The sequence below is a fragment of the Marmota monax genome, unplaced genomic scaffold (assembly GCF_021218885.2).
Source record: "Marmota monax isolate L192 unplaced genomic scaffold, Marmota_monax_Labrador192_F-V1.1 WCK01_AAM20220418_F8-fsc00084, whole genome shotgun sequence".
Taxonomy (NCBI): Eukaryota; Metazoa; Chordata; class Mammalia; order Rodentia; family Sciuridae; genus Marmota; species Marmota monax.
Window position 1 is genome coordinate 5781345 of NW_026694575.1, and position 19548 is coordinate 5800892.

The window sequence follows — 19548 nt, forward strand, 5'->3', positions numbered from 1 at the left end:
TTAAAAGCAGACTCCTACAAACAAGGAGTCAGAGGCAAGTCAGAATTTCACAATGTTTTACACCCCGTAGGTACTGTTTAATTTTAACCAAAATAAAGTTGAACAATTTTAAAGAAGCAATGGAGTTGGGCTCAGCGGGTCAGCAGTCAAGGGCAGCAGTTGGCATGAGGGTGGTAAAGGACGAGGAAACCCGTGGCGACGCGGGAGCTGGAGCCAAGAGCGATATTTGTGCTGCCAGAGCGGAGCACCGGTGGCACAACGAAGACGTGGCGTCTACGCAGAGAGTTGGGCGCGGTAGTTGGGTCAAGGGCAGGGTCGGAGGTCACGACCCTGGCGGCGCAGCGGTTGGGGGCGGTTGGCTGGCCCGCCGGAGGCCCCGCCCCTCCGCGCGCCGCCCCGCCCCCAGCCCCGCCCGCCGCGCGCCAAGAACGCCGACGCGAGCGGCGAGGGACGCGAGCGAGCGGCGCAAGGACCCCGGGGTGGCGGGCTCCGTGCGCCCGCCTCGTCTCTGCCCTCGGGCGCTTGGGCTGCGGCCGGCGCTGCCTCACGGGAAGATGGCGCTGCACTTCCAGGTCAGTGCGCTCTGCGCCGGGCCCACGCCCCGCTGCCCCTGAGCCTGCGGGACGCTGCGGCGGGAGGCGCAGGGCCGAGGAAGGCGGTGGAGGCCGCAAGGCCGCGGCCGGAGCCGCAGCGTCCGCGCCCGTCCGCGCTGCGCACCGTGGGGCCGCGCCTGGGCGGGCGACAGACCGGCGGGACTCTCCCGGCGCGGGAGGGCGCGGACGGCGGCTGTGGCGGCGCCCAGGCAGGTGGAGCCCGCGCCGCGCGGAGGACCAGCTCCGCTTGGCTGCGGCGGCCGGGACCCCGCAGGGTTCGGTCCGCCGGGGCGGCGGGGCCGGGGCTGTGGGGAGTTGCGGAGGAGGGCTCGGCGCGGGCTGGCCGGAGAGCAGCCGGGGGCCGGGCGCGCGCGGAGCTGCGGCGCTGGGACGCGCGCTGCGGGGCACGGCCCGCGCAGCCTCTGGCGCCCCCGACGCGGCGGTTCAGTTACTCATCAGCAGCACCCTTCGAGCGGCCCTACTGTGCCTCAAGCACTGTGCCAAGTGTGGGAATAATACTTATCGGTGCCCTCCTAGAGCTTGCAGGTAATTACAGCACACGTGAAAAATGTTGTGGTAGAATTAGTCACGGGGGAGCAGGGAGCACCGAAAAGGGGGTGTGTGGGTGTGTGTTGGGAGGCTGTGAAGTGCAGCTGCTGTGCTTCTCGGAGGAGATGCTTGAGCCTCCTTGCATCCTCTCCTTAGTTGGTTATTGAGTATTGACCATACAGCTTTGAGCACACTTTATGCGTTGCCCTCTCAGGAAACTTGCAGTCTAGTGGGCCTTGAAACAAATTAGATGGTGGCCTGGTAAAGAAGGGAAAGCTGTAGAGACAAAAGTACAATATGAGCCAAAGCAAAACATTGTGGAAGACCGTGGCGTATCGCAGAAATTCATTCTGGCTGGAGCACAAGGTTCATATGAAAGGGAAGAGACCAGGGGAAGCTGGAGAAGGCAGGAGATGACCTTGGAGAGGTAGGCAGTTTCTTAATGTGGTGACAGTGTATGTAAGTATCACATTCCTATTGTAGACTTCTTTGGGTCCCCTGTGGTCACACTGACTTATTACTTCCTTATTTATTGATTCTTCCAAAGGATGTTTTCTTTTCAACTAGCCACTCTGTCAGGTAATTGACAGCTCCAGGACTTTATGGACCAAGAGATAGTGAACCCCACACATTACCTTTTGACTTCTTGCCATTTCAAAGGGTCCCCAGGTCAAAATAACATATTTATTACCACTTTAGTAAATATGGCCTCTGGGAAATTTTCACAGGAAGAATCTCACAGAGAGGATTTATGGATTGTAAATAGATAATCAGATGTTCATAGTGCAGGTGTAAATCTTGGGATAAATTAAAAGTATTGTGGAACTTTTTTGGACTTCGAAAGATGATGCAGAGTAAATCACCAAGTCCTGGAATACTTCTTCATACTTAGGTGTAAAGTGTTGGAAAAATTACATGCTGATGTCAGAACTCTTCATATTGGTTTCCCAAGAATGTACTTTACGGTGCTGATGTCAGAACTCTTCATATTGGTTTCCCAAGAATGTGCTTTACGGTGCTGTGGACACTTAAAAGTGGAGTTGTAGTGGCTGAGGTTGTAATTCAGTGGTAGAATTTGCCTAGCACATTTGAGGCACCAGCTTCCATCCTGAGCACCACATATAAATAAGTAAATAAAATAAAGGTATTGTGTCCATCTATAACTAAAAAAAAAAAAAATTGAAAAAGTGGAGTTGGACAAATAAGACATCACAGTTTTTTGTTTTTTTTGGGGGGGGGGGCTTCCCACTTCTCAGTTTGAATTCTTTTAGTGCATTGTTTCATATTGTTAACCAGTTAATTCAGAGTATTTGTTAGTAGTGATAACCAGTACTTAGCGTTTTGATTTTCACATGCCCTTTTTAAAGTTGAATACCACCATTAAGAGAGTACATGTATACACTTTATTCCTTAAGAGATGTGCATATATATTTTTATTCCTTGAGGCAGTTTTAGAACAGTGTGACTTGCCCATGGTTACAGTAAGTTCCATATTCTTTCCACTTTCTATACCTTATAATCACCTGCCAATGGGTACTACTTAAATGTTATGCCATAGTCTTTTTCACATCATGGTAATTGTGTAGCTGATTAACATAAACTGTTAACAGCCAAAGGCTATCTGTGGAGTTTCCCCATATCCCCAGCCCTTCCCTGGCTGCCTGGGGAGGGGCATCATATTATTTCTATAACCCATTCAGTGCACATGCATTTTGGTTAGAAAGCTATGAGTTATAGTTCTATGTCCCCAAAGAAGTAAAGGATTTAGATCATCTTTGAGGAAGCAGTCCAGATAGAGGAGCAGAGTGAGGAAGGAGAACTGGGAACAGGCAAGCTGGAGGCACTCTTGAGGATTGGGAGATTTTGATGAAACTGAAGAGATACGTAAGAAAAGATGTAAGGACTCCACTGAGCTATTTTACTCTTAGTATGGTTTCAGATCCAGAGACAATAGCCATGCTTCCTAATCTTCCAGTCAGGCCACCTGCTTTAATCTAGATGTGATTGAGAACTGTCAGTAGCTAAAGAGAATGATTATCATTCATTGTGGATCTGACTTGTTGCAGGCACTATATTAGCCTTTCCCCTATCTTTTCTTTGTTAGTCTCAAAATTATTTTGGAAAGGGGGGCTTTTTATCTGCAGTTTCAACAGGGAGGCTTAGAAAGGTTAAATAAATTTCCTAAGGTAACTTAGTGAGTACCAAATTCTATTTTTCAGATCTAACCGTGATGCGTCTAAGACCCACAACCCTCCATTCTCATTCCTAAAGCAGCCTTTGAAGAAATCCAGGGCATGGAGGCCACAGTTAGAAAATATTGTTTGATTGCTCTACTCTCTCTGATTATCATATGAAGGTGCTGGGTCTGAGTCTTTGTAGAAAAAGAACTGGTAGAGCTTGATGACAAATGAGTTGTGTTTCTGGAGTTTGCCAGACTATGGTTTGATGGCACAGTCTCCAAGTTCAGTGGTTTCCCATACCACCTCAGGTTCCCCAATTTGTCAAGACTTACAAAATACTTATAGTCGTAGTTTATTATAAGGAGAGGATGCACATTAAAATTTGTTCAAGGAACGAGACACATAGGATAGTCTGGGAAAGTTCTAAAACAGCCTCTGTTGTCCTCAGGACATGCTACTCAATGTGTGGCTGTATGTACCACTAAGTATTGCAAGCCAGGATGCTGTTGCCAGCTTTGGGACCCAGAGTTTTATTGGGGCTTCATGACTTTGGCATGGCTGGACGACTACCTATGTGGTTGGACTCAGTCTCTAGTTACAGTGATACCTTATAACCCTCAGTCACCACCCTAAAACAGGCCTACCTCCAACCTATGACTATCAGCCCCTGCCCTAAGCAAATGTGCTCCTGTTGTGGAAGACATAGATTACCTCCAGGAGTTGAAGGCAAAATCCTAAGAAGAGGGAAAAGCTGAAGATAACATCAAACATATAAATCTAGATCCTGGTCTAGACCTTTGAAATCAAAGGGACACTTGAAATCTGTGGGAAACATGCTCAATTCAGTTTCTGATATTTGAGGTTTATTTTTAACATCTTTCTAGATTTCCAAAAGTAAGACATTTGTAGACAAATATTAAGATGGTTAACAGACCAGGCTACAGGTAGGGTTAGGACATCACCTGGAGGTAGATGATAGATGAGTAAAGGTTGGCCAGATGGCAGATTGTGAGGAGACAACATGTGCTCAGAGCCTGTAGACCTGCATTTTTCTTAGAATTGACCATTTAACCTGATCTGTCAGCTTCAGTGTTTTCATCTGTAAAATGAGCATACTGAAAATGTGTACTTTGCAGGAGTGTTTTTAGGATTGGTTTGGGAAAAAGGTGGGAATCCATTCTATAAACTCTAAAGCTCTTGAACAAGTGTAATCTAATTCATCATTGAAGAGCTCCAAGAGGCTGAGGATCAAGCCTTCCGGGATACTTAGGAAAAGGTAGTAAGAAACAGTTTGTGGGAAACGAGTAACTTTTAAAATGAAGGAGTTTCTATGAATGGCAACCAAGAAGCTTAATTCAGAAACCAGGAAAAATATAGGGAAGTAATTGAAAAGAGCTTTAAATTTAATTGAAGTGGAATTTTTGTGATTTAATTTTATTCTTAGGGAATTTTTTCCTAGGAACATTTTTTTTTCTTTTTTCTTTTAACTTTGTTGAAGGATAACTGAGTCATGAAATGCATATACATCGACTGTGCAACTAAATGTGTTTTGGCATATGTATGACATCAAGAAAATGAAAATACCCATCACCTCCAAAAGTTTCCTTGTGCTCTTGTGCCTGTTTGTCATCCCTACTGGCTTCCTCCTCCTTCCTGTACTACTCCTATACCTGGCTGTTTCCTGTTACAATATATACTTTTTTTGATACCAGGGTTCGAACTTGGGGCACTCACCCACTGAGCCACATCCCCAGCCCTATTTTGTTTGTTATTTAGAGATAGGGTCTCACTGAGTTGCTTAGCGCCTCCCTTTTGCTGAGGCTGGTTTGAACTTGCCATCCTCCTGCCTCAGCCTCCCAAGCCACTGGGATTACAGGTGTGTGCCACTGTGCCTGGCACAATAGATACTTTTTGCCTGGCTTTTTACTCAGCATTTACCTGTTGATAGATACATGTTTGAGAATTGCTGAGTAGAAAGGCCAGTTGAGAACCAATTATATGTCAAGTAGGACCAGAATACTTAGGAAGATCTTGATTTAGATTGGCAGTAGGATTACATCATTGTCTACTAGAGAGTAAAGTTCTTTATGGGAGGTACATGATACCCAGTTCTCCTTGTTGGACTTATTTAGATGAACTTCTATGGTTGATTTAAGCCTTGTATAGCAGCTTTAATAACCCAAATCAGATTGTCTACACAGTGGGAATGGATCCATTTTCTGAAGCATTCTCATATTCTCAGATATCAATACATAATAAAACTAAGATGCAGATTTATCTACTGTGAAAAATAAAATTTCCTTATAGATTCTCTGGAAAATCAAATGCTAATGAGATGATTGTCTGATAAATTGATAGTGGGACAATGCCTTTCCATCAGGGTAAGGGTCCTTATGAATGTATTTTTTATTCTTCCTTAAAAAGGTTTAATCTGCAAGGCATATGTATGTTACCATTATAATGAAAGAACACTTGACTTTTCCCACTTGATTAATATTAATATTTTTATTAGTTTTTTTTCTTCGTTTGATGGTCTTTAGGGTTCTTGTAACAAATCACCATCGACTAGGTGACTTAGAACAACACAAATTTATTCTCTGATAGTTCTGAAGGTGAAAGGCAGTTCTTTCTGGAGTCCCTGAGGAGAAGCCCTATCATGCCCCCTCTAGCTTGTGTGGCTTTTGAGTCCTTGGCAGTCCTTGGTTTGCCTCCACCCTTGCCGCAGTCTGGCTGGGCACAAAATCACGAGCCACCACACAGCTTGTAGATTCAAACAGCAACTCTTTATTCCCGAACTCACACCAGCCGTCTACAATCACGTTCTGGGGAAATCCACGTTCTCTGCCCAAATCCACCCCCACTGGGCTTCTGTCTCCCAAAAAATACTGTCTGAATCCCGTGAGAACTCAAGGGGAACTCAGGCAGCAGGATACACCCTATTCCCAGCAGGAATAACCTTAAACCTGGAACCACCCTAAACTTGGATAGTCCTAAACCAGGAACGCCCTAAACCCGGATCCGCCTTGGTCCTTGAGCAAGGTCACCTACATGCAATGTCACTGCAAAATGTCCTATTTCCACGAGTCCTTCCACTAAGCAACATGGGGTACGCTGGCAAGGAAATTGTCATACCTACTTGGCTAATGGCTCCCAGCACACCCTCTCATGGCCCTCTGCCCTCTATTGCTCTGCACCTCAAGTCTGCCTTTCCTTTTCTTATAAATGAGGATACCAATAATTGGGTTTAGGGCCCACTCTAAATCCAGGATGATATCTTCCCGAGATCCTTAATTCAAGTAAGGCTTTGTGAAGGCCCTGTTTGCAAGTAAGGTCACATAGTTCTAGGAGACCTTAGGTGTTGTGGGAGGGTTAGGGCTTGGACCTGCCTTAGGGGGATATAATTCAACTGATTACAGTATTATTTTCAGGTAATAATCAAAACTAGCCTTTATAATATATACTGTGAGCTAGAAGGTACATGGCATGAACTAATTCCCCAAACAAACCTCATTAAGTAGGCACTGATATTGTTATTGTTAGGATTTTTGTTTTTTTTTGTTTGTTTGTTTTGTATTGGGGATTGAACCCAGGGGCACTGAGCTCCACCCCCAGCACTTTTTATTTTTTATTTTGAGACAAAGTCTTGCAAAGTTGCCCAGGCTGGCCTTGAATTTAGGAACCCCCTTCTTTGGTCTCCCAAGTGGCTGGGATTATAGGCAGGTGCCTCCTTGCCAGATTCTTCTTATTATTCTTCTTTTTTTTTTTGCTTTTTTGTTTTGTTAAACAGGTCCTGTAATTATTTCGGACCTAGTTCTTTTTTGCAGTGAAAGTCTACTTGTTTAAAAAATCTTAAGTCTAGGTGAATGCATGACAGCAGGATCAATTTAGTGTTGAATTATTCTGGGTATTATCAGTTCTAAAATTTTTGTCCTTCAGATATATTAGGTGAAGGAAAAGACTTCTGAGGTTGACAGGGGAAAGAAAAGTAGTCCTTTTCATTTCTGTATTTCTTCCTGGAGAAGAAGAGAATTCTTAGTATTTTTGAATTATATATTTTCTGTGCATTTTAATATTGTGAACAATATATGTAGTAATCTGAGTTTGTCGGGTCAGTTGAGGTTGGGAAATGTTTAAAAGTGGTTCATTGAGGTCCTTTCTGGGGATCTATTTAAAACGTTACTTTTGGACTTTCCTTTTCACTCTAGCAGAAGAGTCTCAAGTCTAGGATGCTGGGCTCTGGCCTGAATAGGGAAGTAGAGAATGCCGTGAAGGAACCCAGCAGAAGAGAGGAGTGGGAGGAACATTGAGCTCCAGGGGACTCTGTTTCAGTGACAGCTGTATATTCCTATCATAAAAAGATGTCGAACTTGAGGGAATGTATGGACTGGTGTAGCTCTTATGCTGCCTCAAAAATTCAAACCAGGAAAGACCAAAATTGTCATTTCTTTAGAAATGTTCTGTAACTTATTTGCCTACCCATCACTGAAATCTATGTCAGTATTTTTGTCCTCCAAGGACAATTTTCTGATTCAAGTTTCTAGTGAAGTAGCTTGTTTTAGAAAGATGACTTTCACAAAAATCTTTTAAGCTGAGAGGAATGCCAAGCTCAATTTTTCCATTCTTCTTTCAGATTGTTTGTCTTCTATCTTCAGATGAGATTATATTTGTAAACATAATGAATTAGTCTTTTTGCTTATAAAATACATTAGTTGTTAAATTGTGAGAAATGCCAAGGGGTCAAAAAAATCACATCATAGTTCACTTGTAGCTTTCAAGTCAGTTCAGAAGCCCCAAATCAGCATATATTTACAATTACTGTTACTTTTTTTTTTTGTAGCTGGAACCATTGAAATTTTTACAACATGAAAATATAAATTGAATTATCTTAAATTTGTACATGATCTTCCCCCTACCCCCAAACCTCTGGCCTCATCTGGCATTTCCTTTTGTCTACTTGCCATCCACCTTTCTAGTGGTAAGTAGACAGAAGGCCTTTCTAGTCTTTTTTCCCCCATCAGGCTCACTCTTTTTGGTCTTGGTGTACGTTATTTTTCCTAACTCCTTGGATCAGGCAAGTCTTCCCTTTTCTATACTACAGTTATTGCATAACTATTAATTTATCAGTAATTGGAGGAGTAGGAGATGTGCCTGTTTGTTTGTCGTGGTTTCCCCTGGAAAGTAGCTGTAGCTCAGCACATGTGTATTGGATTAATGTATACAGGCATGATATTTGTATTGTCTTCTGTGGTTAATGTGTTTACCTTTTTTCATTCACGTAAAATGTTAATTTGTTTTTCTTCTCAAGAGTTTGGCCGAATTGGAGGCATTATGTACTCACCTCTACATAGGGACTGATCTTACACAAAGAATAGAGGCTGAGAAAGCACTCTTGGAACTTATTGACAGCCCAGAATGTCTCAGCAAGTGTCAACTTTTATTAGAACAAGGAACAGTAAGTATTTGATAACAACAATTAACCGTGAGAGATCACTGAATGTATGTCAGTGTTAATCAATCGTGTGTATTAGCAATGACAGATGTTGCCACATCTTTTTATTATAGTTTATTTCATTGTCAAAGAGATTAATCAGGGAAAGAATTGGAAAGCCAGGGAAGCAAATTTAGGGAATAGTCAGTCAGGGGGCAGAATAGGAATGAATTGAAATAATTTCTTGATTCCTCTTGGACCTTTTTTTTTTTTTTAATATTTCTTTTTTTTTAAACATTTTTTTCAGTCATACATGAGCACAATGTCTTTATTTTGTTTATTTATTTTTATGTGGTGCTGAGGATTGAACCCAGGGCCTCATATGCAAGGCAAGTACTCTGCCACTGAGCCACAACCCCAGCCCTTAATATTTCTTTAGTTGTAGGTATTGTGTCCTTTTTATTTATTTTTATGTGGTGCTGAGGATCGAACCTAGTGCCTTACCTTCCCTAGATGAGCACTTCCCTAGGTGAGCCACAACCCCAACCCCACCTTGGATCCTTTTATGTCTCATTTTAGTGGGAAAAAATTACATTTTAGAACAACTTTTTTTTTTGCCATTTTTTTAATCTAGTTGGTAGAGGCAGGTTGTAGTTAACTTTGAAACATGAAAGAATTATTCAAAAGAATGCTGGCTACTACTTGATATTCTACCTTCTATATTCAGAGCTATTCTTTCAGAAATTGTTTAGCAAGTGCTGACATATAAAATCATGCTCTCTACTGCTTAAATGGTTTATTTTTCATGAACTAAAGGAGGGCATTGTTTAGTTGTAAAGCATAGGTCTATAGACAAAGAACTGTGAAATGATATGATGAGCACTGGAGTCAGAGGCCTCATGATATAGACCAGAATTGGACAACTTTTTCTGTAAAGAGCCATCAAGTAAATGTTTTAGGCTTTGTGAGCCAAGTGGCAAAATGGAAGATATTTTATGAGTATTTCTATAACAAGAGAGAAAACAAATGTCCTCAAAGGTTTATTGGTAAAATTCAAAATAATTGAATGTAGTTTTTTTGTAATAGAGGTCTATTAATAGAAAACAATAGGACAGTTCTTTTAGGACTATTAATGAATTTCAGAGTTGTGTTTCCTGTTATCAGCATTGATTATAAGTGTTCATATGTTAATGCTGATCCGTAATAAAATTTTACATTTTTCATCTTTGAAAATATCTTTTAACATAGATAGGTACTGCCACATACTAAAATCAGTCCATGGGCATATGATTTTAATTAAATATATTCATCACTTAGAAGGCATTTATAGAATTCTATTATATCTTCTCTTGATATTTGCCTTTTAGCATGTCATTACATTGCAGATTAATCACTTCCAATTGAAGATTAGGTGGAAACTCCTCAATTGCACAGCTAAATGGATTTTGAAATATGGAAATTTTCTTTTTATTTGCATCAAGGTCTGAATGGTGGTGTTGGAACTGAAGTTGGCACTTAGAAAATGAATCTGAAAATAGAGATCTCACTACTTGTTTTTAACTTTCAGAAGTGTAGGAAATGTCTAGAGCAGCTTGTCATTTCTTGTGAGTCAGTTGTTACTGAAATGATTTTATGTTGTCGTTAGTCATTGTAGTCATTCTGTATATAAGTACTAAGCACTGTTTGTCTTTTAGGTAGTTTTGGAATTTTAGGTTGAATTCATTACGAGACATTTTTAAGTTTGCAGAAAAAGATAATTTCCAAAGCCATTTAGTGTTGAATAATAGAGGCTTGGTCATCTTGGATAAGAATTTCATTCTCAGCCCCAAGTTTAAAAAAATTGCAGTACAACTTTACTACTGATAAGTGACCACTGACAGAATTTCCCAGAACTGAAGATAAGTTCATAGGAGTAAATAAACTTTGTTAGCACCTCTGATTCATTAATGCATGATAGACTCAAATGTTTACCATAGCATATCTGCTAATGAAACTATAAGCTTGAAACATGTTACTCTTGCTGCGCACCAGTAATGGGGATTGAACTCGGGACATTGTACCGCTGAGCTACACCTCTAGCCCTTTCATTCTGAGACAGGGTCTTGCTAAACTTCTGGTGATCTTCCTGCCTCATCATCTCAGGTCGCTGGATTATTGGCATGCACCACCATGTCTGGCTTAAACATTTTACATTTTTTACAAGCTTTTAAAATTTGCCCAACTAAGCCCTTTCTGCTCCATATTTTTACCACCAGTGTCTCGCAGATTCTACTTCAAGTTATATTGAATTAATGTTTCCTCAACTGTCTTGAAAATATTCTGACCTATAATTCCACACAGACTCTTCAGAGAGGCTAATTCTTGCTGTATCACACTTAGTGTTGATTTCTAGAATAAACAGGGAGAAAGTTTTGGTAATATTAACAATATGAACAGTATTGGTAACATCTGTTCACTCATTGAGAGCTAGGAATAATCTTTCCAAATCATTTGTCTTGCTTTTAAATTGACTTGTTGTTGCTTCATGTCTTCAATTTTTGAACATTTGTTCTCACCAAAAGGCTAGTAAGGTTTATTTTCTCTGCACACATAACTTAGGCTGCTACAATAAAACAATGGTGATTTAATTAATTCCTCATTGGTAAGTGACTTTCCTTGCCTGGTTAACGATGAGCCACTTGGAAACTTAACTTTGGTGCAACCTCATTTTATTTTTCATTTTTTGTAAGGAAATTCTGTGTTGAGATAGTGGATTTAATTTTTCTGATGATTGATATTTTTGTGTCTGATTTGGGAATTTTGTGATTAGTGTTTAGTTTGATATTATTAACACATATTCTTTTAGGAAAGATATAGTAGCATCATGGCAGAAAAAAAAAAAAAGCACCTTGCTTTGACATCTAATTTAGTACTGTGCCTTGAAAGTTAGACATTTGAAGTTCATTTTTGCCTTATCTTATTCTGACATGACATATACACTGATAATAAGATATATATCTGTATATATGTATCTGAAGTAGATTCATTTTATACATTGTAAATCAATTTGGAAAAACAAAACTTCTCACTTTTGCTTAGAAAAACTACCTGTAATATTTTGATTATTCTAATTTTATTTGTGATGATAATAAAAAAAAATTATTCTTCACAGACATCCTATGCTCAGCTCCTTGCAGCAACATGTCTTTCAAAACTTGTCAGCCGAATCAGTCCTTTACCTGTTGAGCAGAGGATTGATATCAGTAAGTGGTTTATTATGATTTTTAACAAATTTTACTTTAGAAGTAAAACTTTGACTTTTAAATATGGTGAGCGGTTTTTAGGCTTGTGAATTATTTGATTTTGTCATTTTTAAGATTAATAGTTAAGTCTCGTTTACTAATCCAGTGTTAATAATGATGTGATAATATGGTGCAATATGTAGTAAAAAGCATATTAGTTTAATAATAAGTAATAATATTTGCTAAGATCTGTACCATCTTATTTTATCCTCCAAGCAAATTCATGAGTTATCCTAATTTTACAAGTTGAAGAAGTTAGATTTAATATTGTGTGTAATCTAAGATCACACAACTAGGAAATGATAGAGCTGTCATTCAGTTTATAGAATCCATGCTCTTAATCTTTAAGTTGACATATAGCTCAATGACAGGAGAAGTGAAAGCTTCAGTGTTTCTCAGAGTGCTGTGTCAAAAGCAGTTGTGATACATTGAAAACCAAAAGCTGACTCCTTGATAATTTGTGTGTGGGTAAACAGTGCTTAGAACCTCTTATAGTTGGAACCTGGTTCTATAAAATAGCAAATATTTTTCAGAAGTAATGTACTTTTAAGTTTTTGTGTGTGTGTATATGTAAGTTTGTATTTCATATGGATATAGCTCTAATAATTGAGGTATAGGATTTTTTGTCTTCCTGCTCATAATAGAAATAGATTGTTGATTTCTTTAGCCTCAAGATTAACATGATTTTTATATTTGTGTCAGAAAAATTAAAATGTGTTATGTGTTAGGATCTTTAAGCTCAAATTTGAATGGTCAGAATCACACAGTGATGTCATTTTCCCTTATATATTTGACTGCCTGTTCCCTAAGCATGTTGAGTGTTAGGTATTTCAGAAAGCTTAGAGAAGAAATTATCCATACATTTGTCAATTTGTGTGTTTAAGAAAGCAAAAGAAGTTTGTAGCTTTAAAAATAAGTATTCAAACACTATAAATGTAAGTCTAAAATTTGGATTTTTGTTTATTTGACTTTTGCGCACACACAGACACATTTTAAATACACTTTATTTTGGTAGGCACTTTTGGGTTTATAGCAAAACTGAACAGAAATTACAAAGTTTTGATACAATCTCTGCCCCCATACATGCAGAGACTTCCTTGCTGTCTGCATATCCTGCTCCAGAGTGGTACATTTGTTACAATCAACCAACCTACATTGATAAGTTATTATTATCCAAAGTCTACAATCTCTGTTACGTTTCACTCTTGGTGTTGTATGTTCTGTGGGCTTTGATAATGTATAGTATTGTACAGAATAGTTTTGGTGCCCCGCAAATCCCCTGTGCCTGTTCATCCCTCTTTTCCCCCAACCATTGATCTTTTTATGGTTTCCATAGTTTTTCCTTTTCCAAAAAGTCACATTGTTGGAATCATATAGTATGTAGCCTTTTCAGATTGGCTTCTTTCAGTTAGTAATTTGCACTTAAGGTTACTCCATGTCTTTTCATGACTTGATAACTTCATTTCTTTCTGGTTCTCTGTAATAATAACACCGGCATTTCATTGTCTGGATGTGCCACAGTTTATCCATTCACCTATTGAAGGATGTTTTGGTTGCTTCCAGTTTTGACAATTGTGAGTAAAACTTCTATGAACATCCATTTGCACATTTTGTGTGGACATAAGTTTCCAATTTGGGGTACATATCAAAGTGCACACTTGCTAGAGTGTGTCTTCCAAATTGGCTATATCATTTTGCATTCCCATCAGCAACATATGAGAGTTCCTATTGCTTCCAATTCTTGCAAATATTTGGTGGTGTTAGTTTTCTGGATTTAAGCCATTTGTTTATTTAGATCTTTGGTTTCTTTTTATTATAGCTCTGTAATTTTTCTGGCTTAGGTCTGGCATATATTTTATCAGTTTTATACCTGAGTATTTCATTTTTGGAGTGCTATATAAATGATATGGGGTATTTTATTTAAGGTGCCACTGTTCATTGTTGATAATGGAATACAGTCGGCTTTGGTATATTAACCTTGTATCCTGCAACCTTGTTCTGTAATCACTTGTTCAGGGTTTGTTGTTCAGATTTTTTACGTAGATAATTGGGTCATCTGTAAGCAAAGATAGTTTTATTTCTTCCTTCCTAATCTCTATTCTTTCTATTTCCTTTTCTTTCCCTATTACATGAGCTAGGATTTCTAGTATGTGTTGAAAAATAGTGGTCGGAGGAGACATCTTATCTCGTTCCTGGTTTTAGTGGGAAAGCCTCAAGTTTCTTACTGTTAGATATGGTGTTATCTGTAAGTTTTTTTGTTTTGTTTTTTTTTTTTTTTTTGATGGTGGGGAAGGGAACCAGGGATTGAACTCAGGGGCACTCGACCACTGAGCCACATCCCCAGCCCTATTTTGTATTTTATTTAGAGATAGAGTCTCACTGAGTTGCTTAGTGCCTCGCTATTGCTGAGACTGGATTTGAACTTGATGTTTTTTATCTAGTTGAGGAAGAAGTCCCTCTATATTCTTAGTTGGCTGAGAGTTTTTTCTCATGAATGGTTATTGCATTTGTGAAATGCTTTCCCTGCATCTCTTGATATCATTATGTGATTTTTTTTTATTCTTTAGCCTATTGATGAGATGTTAATTGATTTTTGAGGGTCAAATTGGACTTGTATATCTGTAATAAATCTCATGTGTTTAATTTTTCTTATATATTGTTGGATTCAGTGTGCCAATATTTTGTTGAGAATTTGTTGAGAGACATTGGCCTGTAGTTTCTTGTAATGTCTTTGGTTTGGGTATTAAGGTATGTTGGACTCATGAAATGAATTAGGTATCATTTCCTCTGCTTCTGTCTTTTGGAAGATATGGAGAATTGGTATAATTGGTATATTGGTATAATTTCTTCCTTAAATGTTTGGTACAGTTCACTAGTAAACCCATCTGGGCCTAGTACTTTCCGTTATTAACTATATTGATCTAATGTCTTTAATAATACAGGCATTTAGGTTATCTATTTGACCTACATTCATTTTTGAAATAGAATCTTTGTTTTTTGAAATGGGAATGCAGATGTTCCCTGACTTACCGTGATTCAACTTAAGATTTTAAAAAAATTTTAGTAGGATGCAAGAGCAATAAGCATTCAGTGGAAACCATTCTTTGCATTCTGAATTTTGATCTCTCTCTGGTTGGATGATAATGGTATAGCACTCATGTGACACTGGGCAATAACAGGAAGCTACAGCTTCCAGTCAGCCACAGGATCACCAGGGCAAACAACTAATATTCTACATTGTAATGTGTTGCTAAGCTATGATATTTGGTAGGTTAGGTATATTAGATGAAATTTCATCTTACTAGAGATTTTCAACTTATGATGGGTTATTGGCATGTTACTTCATTGTAAATTGAAGAGTATCTGTACTCTAATTTAAAAAATGTAGGAATGAAATTTGGAAAAAACAGAAACATTCAAGACAACAAGAAATGACGGATTTCTTTTATTTCTTTATTTTGATTTGCCACTCTTATTTCTGCAAGTAGATTAGAAGATTGGTCATGATATAATAGATCTGACATGTATCATCATAATAATTGACATGTAAATTAAAGTGGAAAATGTGTAGAAGCCGTAACAGTCAAATTGCTTTTATCGTGCCAGCTTCAAAATCCTTAGTCCTTCATTATATGGTACCACTTTACATATCTCATTGTTTCCAATCATGAACTCAATGCCAGATCCTCTGTGTCTATTACACTATTTTTTACCTTCTTAATGTAGTTAACAATGGCTAATGGTTGGTTATCAGTGAAGTACCATTTGAAGGTTCATGAGCTTGTCATTGAAGACCCATTCTTGTGGAGGCAGCCTTGTAGCTTCTTTGGTACTAACCTGTTAATTGTGTGTGAAGGACTCCCCCAGGCCAGGTTGTTTCTGCCTTGGTGCCTTTCTTAAATGTTCTTTCCCTAGATTGAATGCTGTTTTTTCCACCTTCTTTCAAATGAAAGTGTAGCTTAGGTTTGGTTGCTTATATAAACCAATCCTTCATCCCTCTGTCCCTTCTGCTTTCCTCTTCCTCCATTTCTTTCAGATAGCTTTAATTAGGTATGATATTCCACAGAGTTGACTTATTTTAAGTGTACAATTAGTGACTTTTAGTCAATTTACAGTTGTTTGAACATTATCACAACTTGGTTTGAATATTTCATCACCCTTATATTCATTTACAGTCACCTGCTCTGTACCACGAACCTGTGATGTGCTTTCTCCCTCCACAGATTAACTTTTGTGGACATTGTCTAGAAATAAAATCATACATTATGTCCTCTTTTGTAGTTGGCTTTTTCACTTAGCAAAGTGTTTTGCATTCCAGCCTTGTAGCATGTATCAATATTTCATTCCTTTTTTATTGTAGAGTAATATTTTCTTGTGTAGACCACATTTTGTTACCCCTTCACTAGCTGATGAACCTTTGGGTTGTTTGCTTTTTTGGCCAACATAAATAATTCTTCTATGAACATTTACATACAAGTTTTTGTGTAGACCTGTGTTCTAAAAGAGATTTATGATACAGTGTTATATAATAAAAACCTTAGGGTTTATGAGAAAAATAAAATTATGACAACACAATTCAAAAACTTTGTCAGTGGGCTGGGATTGTGGCTCAGCGGTAGAGCGCTCGCCTAGCATGTGCAAGACCCTGGGTTCGTTCCTCAGCACCACATAAAAATAAATAAAATAAAGATAATTTTCTTAACTACAACTAAACAAACAAACCAAAAACTTTTGTCAGTGACAGAGATAGAGAAAAGATAGAAGTTTAACAAAAGGGTTGTAGAATTTTACATGTTAAGTGGTTAAGGAATACCTAACCAGTATAGACAGTGTGGCACTCTGACTTGAAATGAAAAGATTTGAAGTTCGTACAACCTTTCCTAAGATTTGCAGCTTTTGTGTGACTATGAAGTGATGGAAAGGAGATTATCTGATACAGAATGGAAAATCCTACCACCAGATGAGGCCGGGTGTGGCCGCTCACATGTGAGGCGCCCTGAGGTGGCTAGCAGATGCAGGCATACACATGTCACGGAGAGCTCGGTCCATTTGGCTTGGTCACAGTTTTCTGCATTTACCCAGCATTTTTAGTAGATAGAATCATTTAGAAACAAAAGTGATGTTCGTATCTTGCTCCGGTTATCCCCTGATAAATAAATGCAGTGGAACAAATTTGCTTTTTTGAACCAAGCTTTATGGAAGGAAGGTAAATAAGGACACATATCAAGGAATGGGAAGAGATCTCTCTGAAAGACCTGTCATTGCCTCCTCTTTGTCCTCACATGATTACCTTTATGTTTCTCAAAAAGTCCAAATGATCATAGAATATTTTCTTTGTAGGAAACTACATTCTGAATTATGTGGCATCACAACCTAAGCTGGCTCCCTTTGTCATCCAAGCTCTTATTCAAGTCATTGCTAAAATCACTAAGTTGGGGTGGTTTGAGGTTCAGAAAGACCAGTTTGTCTTCAGAGAAATTATTGCTGATGTGAAGAAGTTTCTTCAGGTAAGAAGTCAGTATTACCTTACTTTAACACCATTACTTGCCTTTTTTGGTTTAGAATTCTGCTTTTCTTCAAGCTTTATGGTTTGGCTTGTGGCTACCAGCATTACATCATATTAATTATCATTTATTACTTATCCTTGGATCCTTTGTTGTTTTTGTCAATAAAATTCATGCTTGCTTACATAATTTTCATACCAGGAGAACATAAATAATTGTGTTTTCTAATTGCAAAAATGTATGTTCTTTCATTTATGACATATATATATATTGCATATATACAAACCATGGATATAATGGCTTTCATATATGATCATTAGATCATATATGATCTAATCTAATTCTCATTACAACCCTGGGAAATGGGTTTCATTTTCTAAATGAGAAAACTGGGGCTTAGAAAGGTTAAATGATTTATATAAGATCACATAATTATTTAGTAAAGTGTGTAACTAGCACTTCAACAAGTGTTCTGACCTTTTACTTTTTTATTTTATACTATACTGCATTAACTCTTCATTTTGTCAAGAATATTTTAAACCTAAATTATTAAAGTCATAGTGTATGTTATTGCTTATTTTACATAAATTCAGATATTTGGACCGGGAAAAGGAAAATCAAGAGAACCTACAGTGATTACCTGCAACCAGGATGCTGTAGGAATTCTGAATCTGCTCTTGGTTCCTTATGCTTCTTTCTTAAGATGATTCGGATATTAAAAGAAGAAAAAATGTGTTTTTTTTTTTTCATACAAACATTCCTACCTAAAAGAAAATTACCTTAGCTGGTGTCATCTGAAAAAACAGTGATGTGTTACGGGTCTTGAGGAATATTTGGCAGGTTTTTTTGTTTTTGTTTTTTGGTACCAGGGATTGAACTCCGGGCACTTGACCACTGAGCCCTATCCCCAGCCCTATTCTGTGTTTTATTTAGAGACGGGTCTCACTGAGTTGCTTAGCACCTCACTTTTGCTAAGGCTGGCTTTGAACTTGCAGTCCTCCTGCCTCAGCCTCCAGAGCTGCTAGGATCACAGGCATGCGCCACTGTGCCTGGCTATTTGGCAGTTTTGATGGAGGGATGGTTCAGCACAGGTTTATTAGCGATTAGGGGTAGTTTTGACTTTCTGGGATTTTCCTTCTCATTGAATAATTTTGAAAGTCACCCCCTGTGTTAGATGTAACCCCATCATAGTGCAGTACTGCAAACTCAGACTGAAATACTGGCTCCCATAGCTTCTCTTTTATTCACGTTGTTAAGACCCCTGTGAACAAGTATTTGATCATCTGAAACTTGACAGGAGTTAAGCACATTCTTATCCCCGAGGAGAGCAGCGTGCACTGGCACAGGAGGAGATTTTATTCAGAGACAGAGCTTCTTACTTCAGAGTTGTGTTTGTAATTTGGAGTAGTACTGTAGTGTCCTTCTCTTGCCATTTACTAAGACTGGTAATAGTCATGACAGTAGACAAAAATAGATGTGGGTTCTTTTAAAATAAAGCTGAAGTTGAAAACCAACTGAAATGAAATAATTTTTGTTGGCTAGCATTTCTCAGACTCCCTCTTCAGCATCTGGTAAGTTCAGCTTTAAGTTGGGCTTTAGCATGTACCTTTGTCAATTTTGGGAGACCAGAAGAAACAAAATGTTTTATCTTGAAAGTTTATTATAATACCATAAAAGAATATTTAGCACTGTTTTGGGGTATATGACTTGACCTAGCCTTGAGTCATGGGAAAGACGATTTATTGTTTTAGTACTCTAAAAATAGTACCACAAAGTTCATTTGGGTGTTAGCACCTTGTGGGAATTTTGTTCTGAAAATTATAGGTTTGTTAGAACTGTAATGTCCTGACCTCTGGGCACCCACTTTCTCTAGTGTTGCAGCCCCATTGCTGCCACACTCCCAGCATGTGTATGTGCCTCCTTTCTACATGTGTATCTAAGAGTTGTCACCTACGGCAGCAGGTTGCTGTTCAGGTTGCTGCTCTGCAACAAGGAGTTTACGTCAAACCATAA

The 19548-nt window shown here is 38.7% G+C and overlaps 1 protein-coding gene across 3 annotated transcripts in view; it reads left to right on the top strand.

Moving 5' to 3' along the window:
* Positions 1–450: 450 nt before the first annotated feature.
* Positions 451–19548, top strand: part of Ranbp17 (RAN binding protein 17) — a 290787-nt gene continuing 271689 nt past the window's right edge. For 2 of the 3 annotated variants that reach the window (XR_006846527.2, XM_046421366.2), the window contains exons 1-4: positions 451–572; positions 8628–8774; positions 11902–11992; positions 17372–17538. Coding sequence is in view for 1 of the 3 variants with exons in the window: in XM_046421366.2 (XP_046277322.1) it covers positions 555–572; positions 8628–8774; positions 11902–11992; positions 17372–17538 (423 nt within the window). In the remaining 2 variants the exon portion in view is untranslated. The remainder of the gene's footprint in view (positions 573–8627; positions 8775–11901; positions 11993–17371; positions 17539–19548) is intronic. The other variant, XM_046421367.2, reaches the window with a different exon arrangement.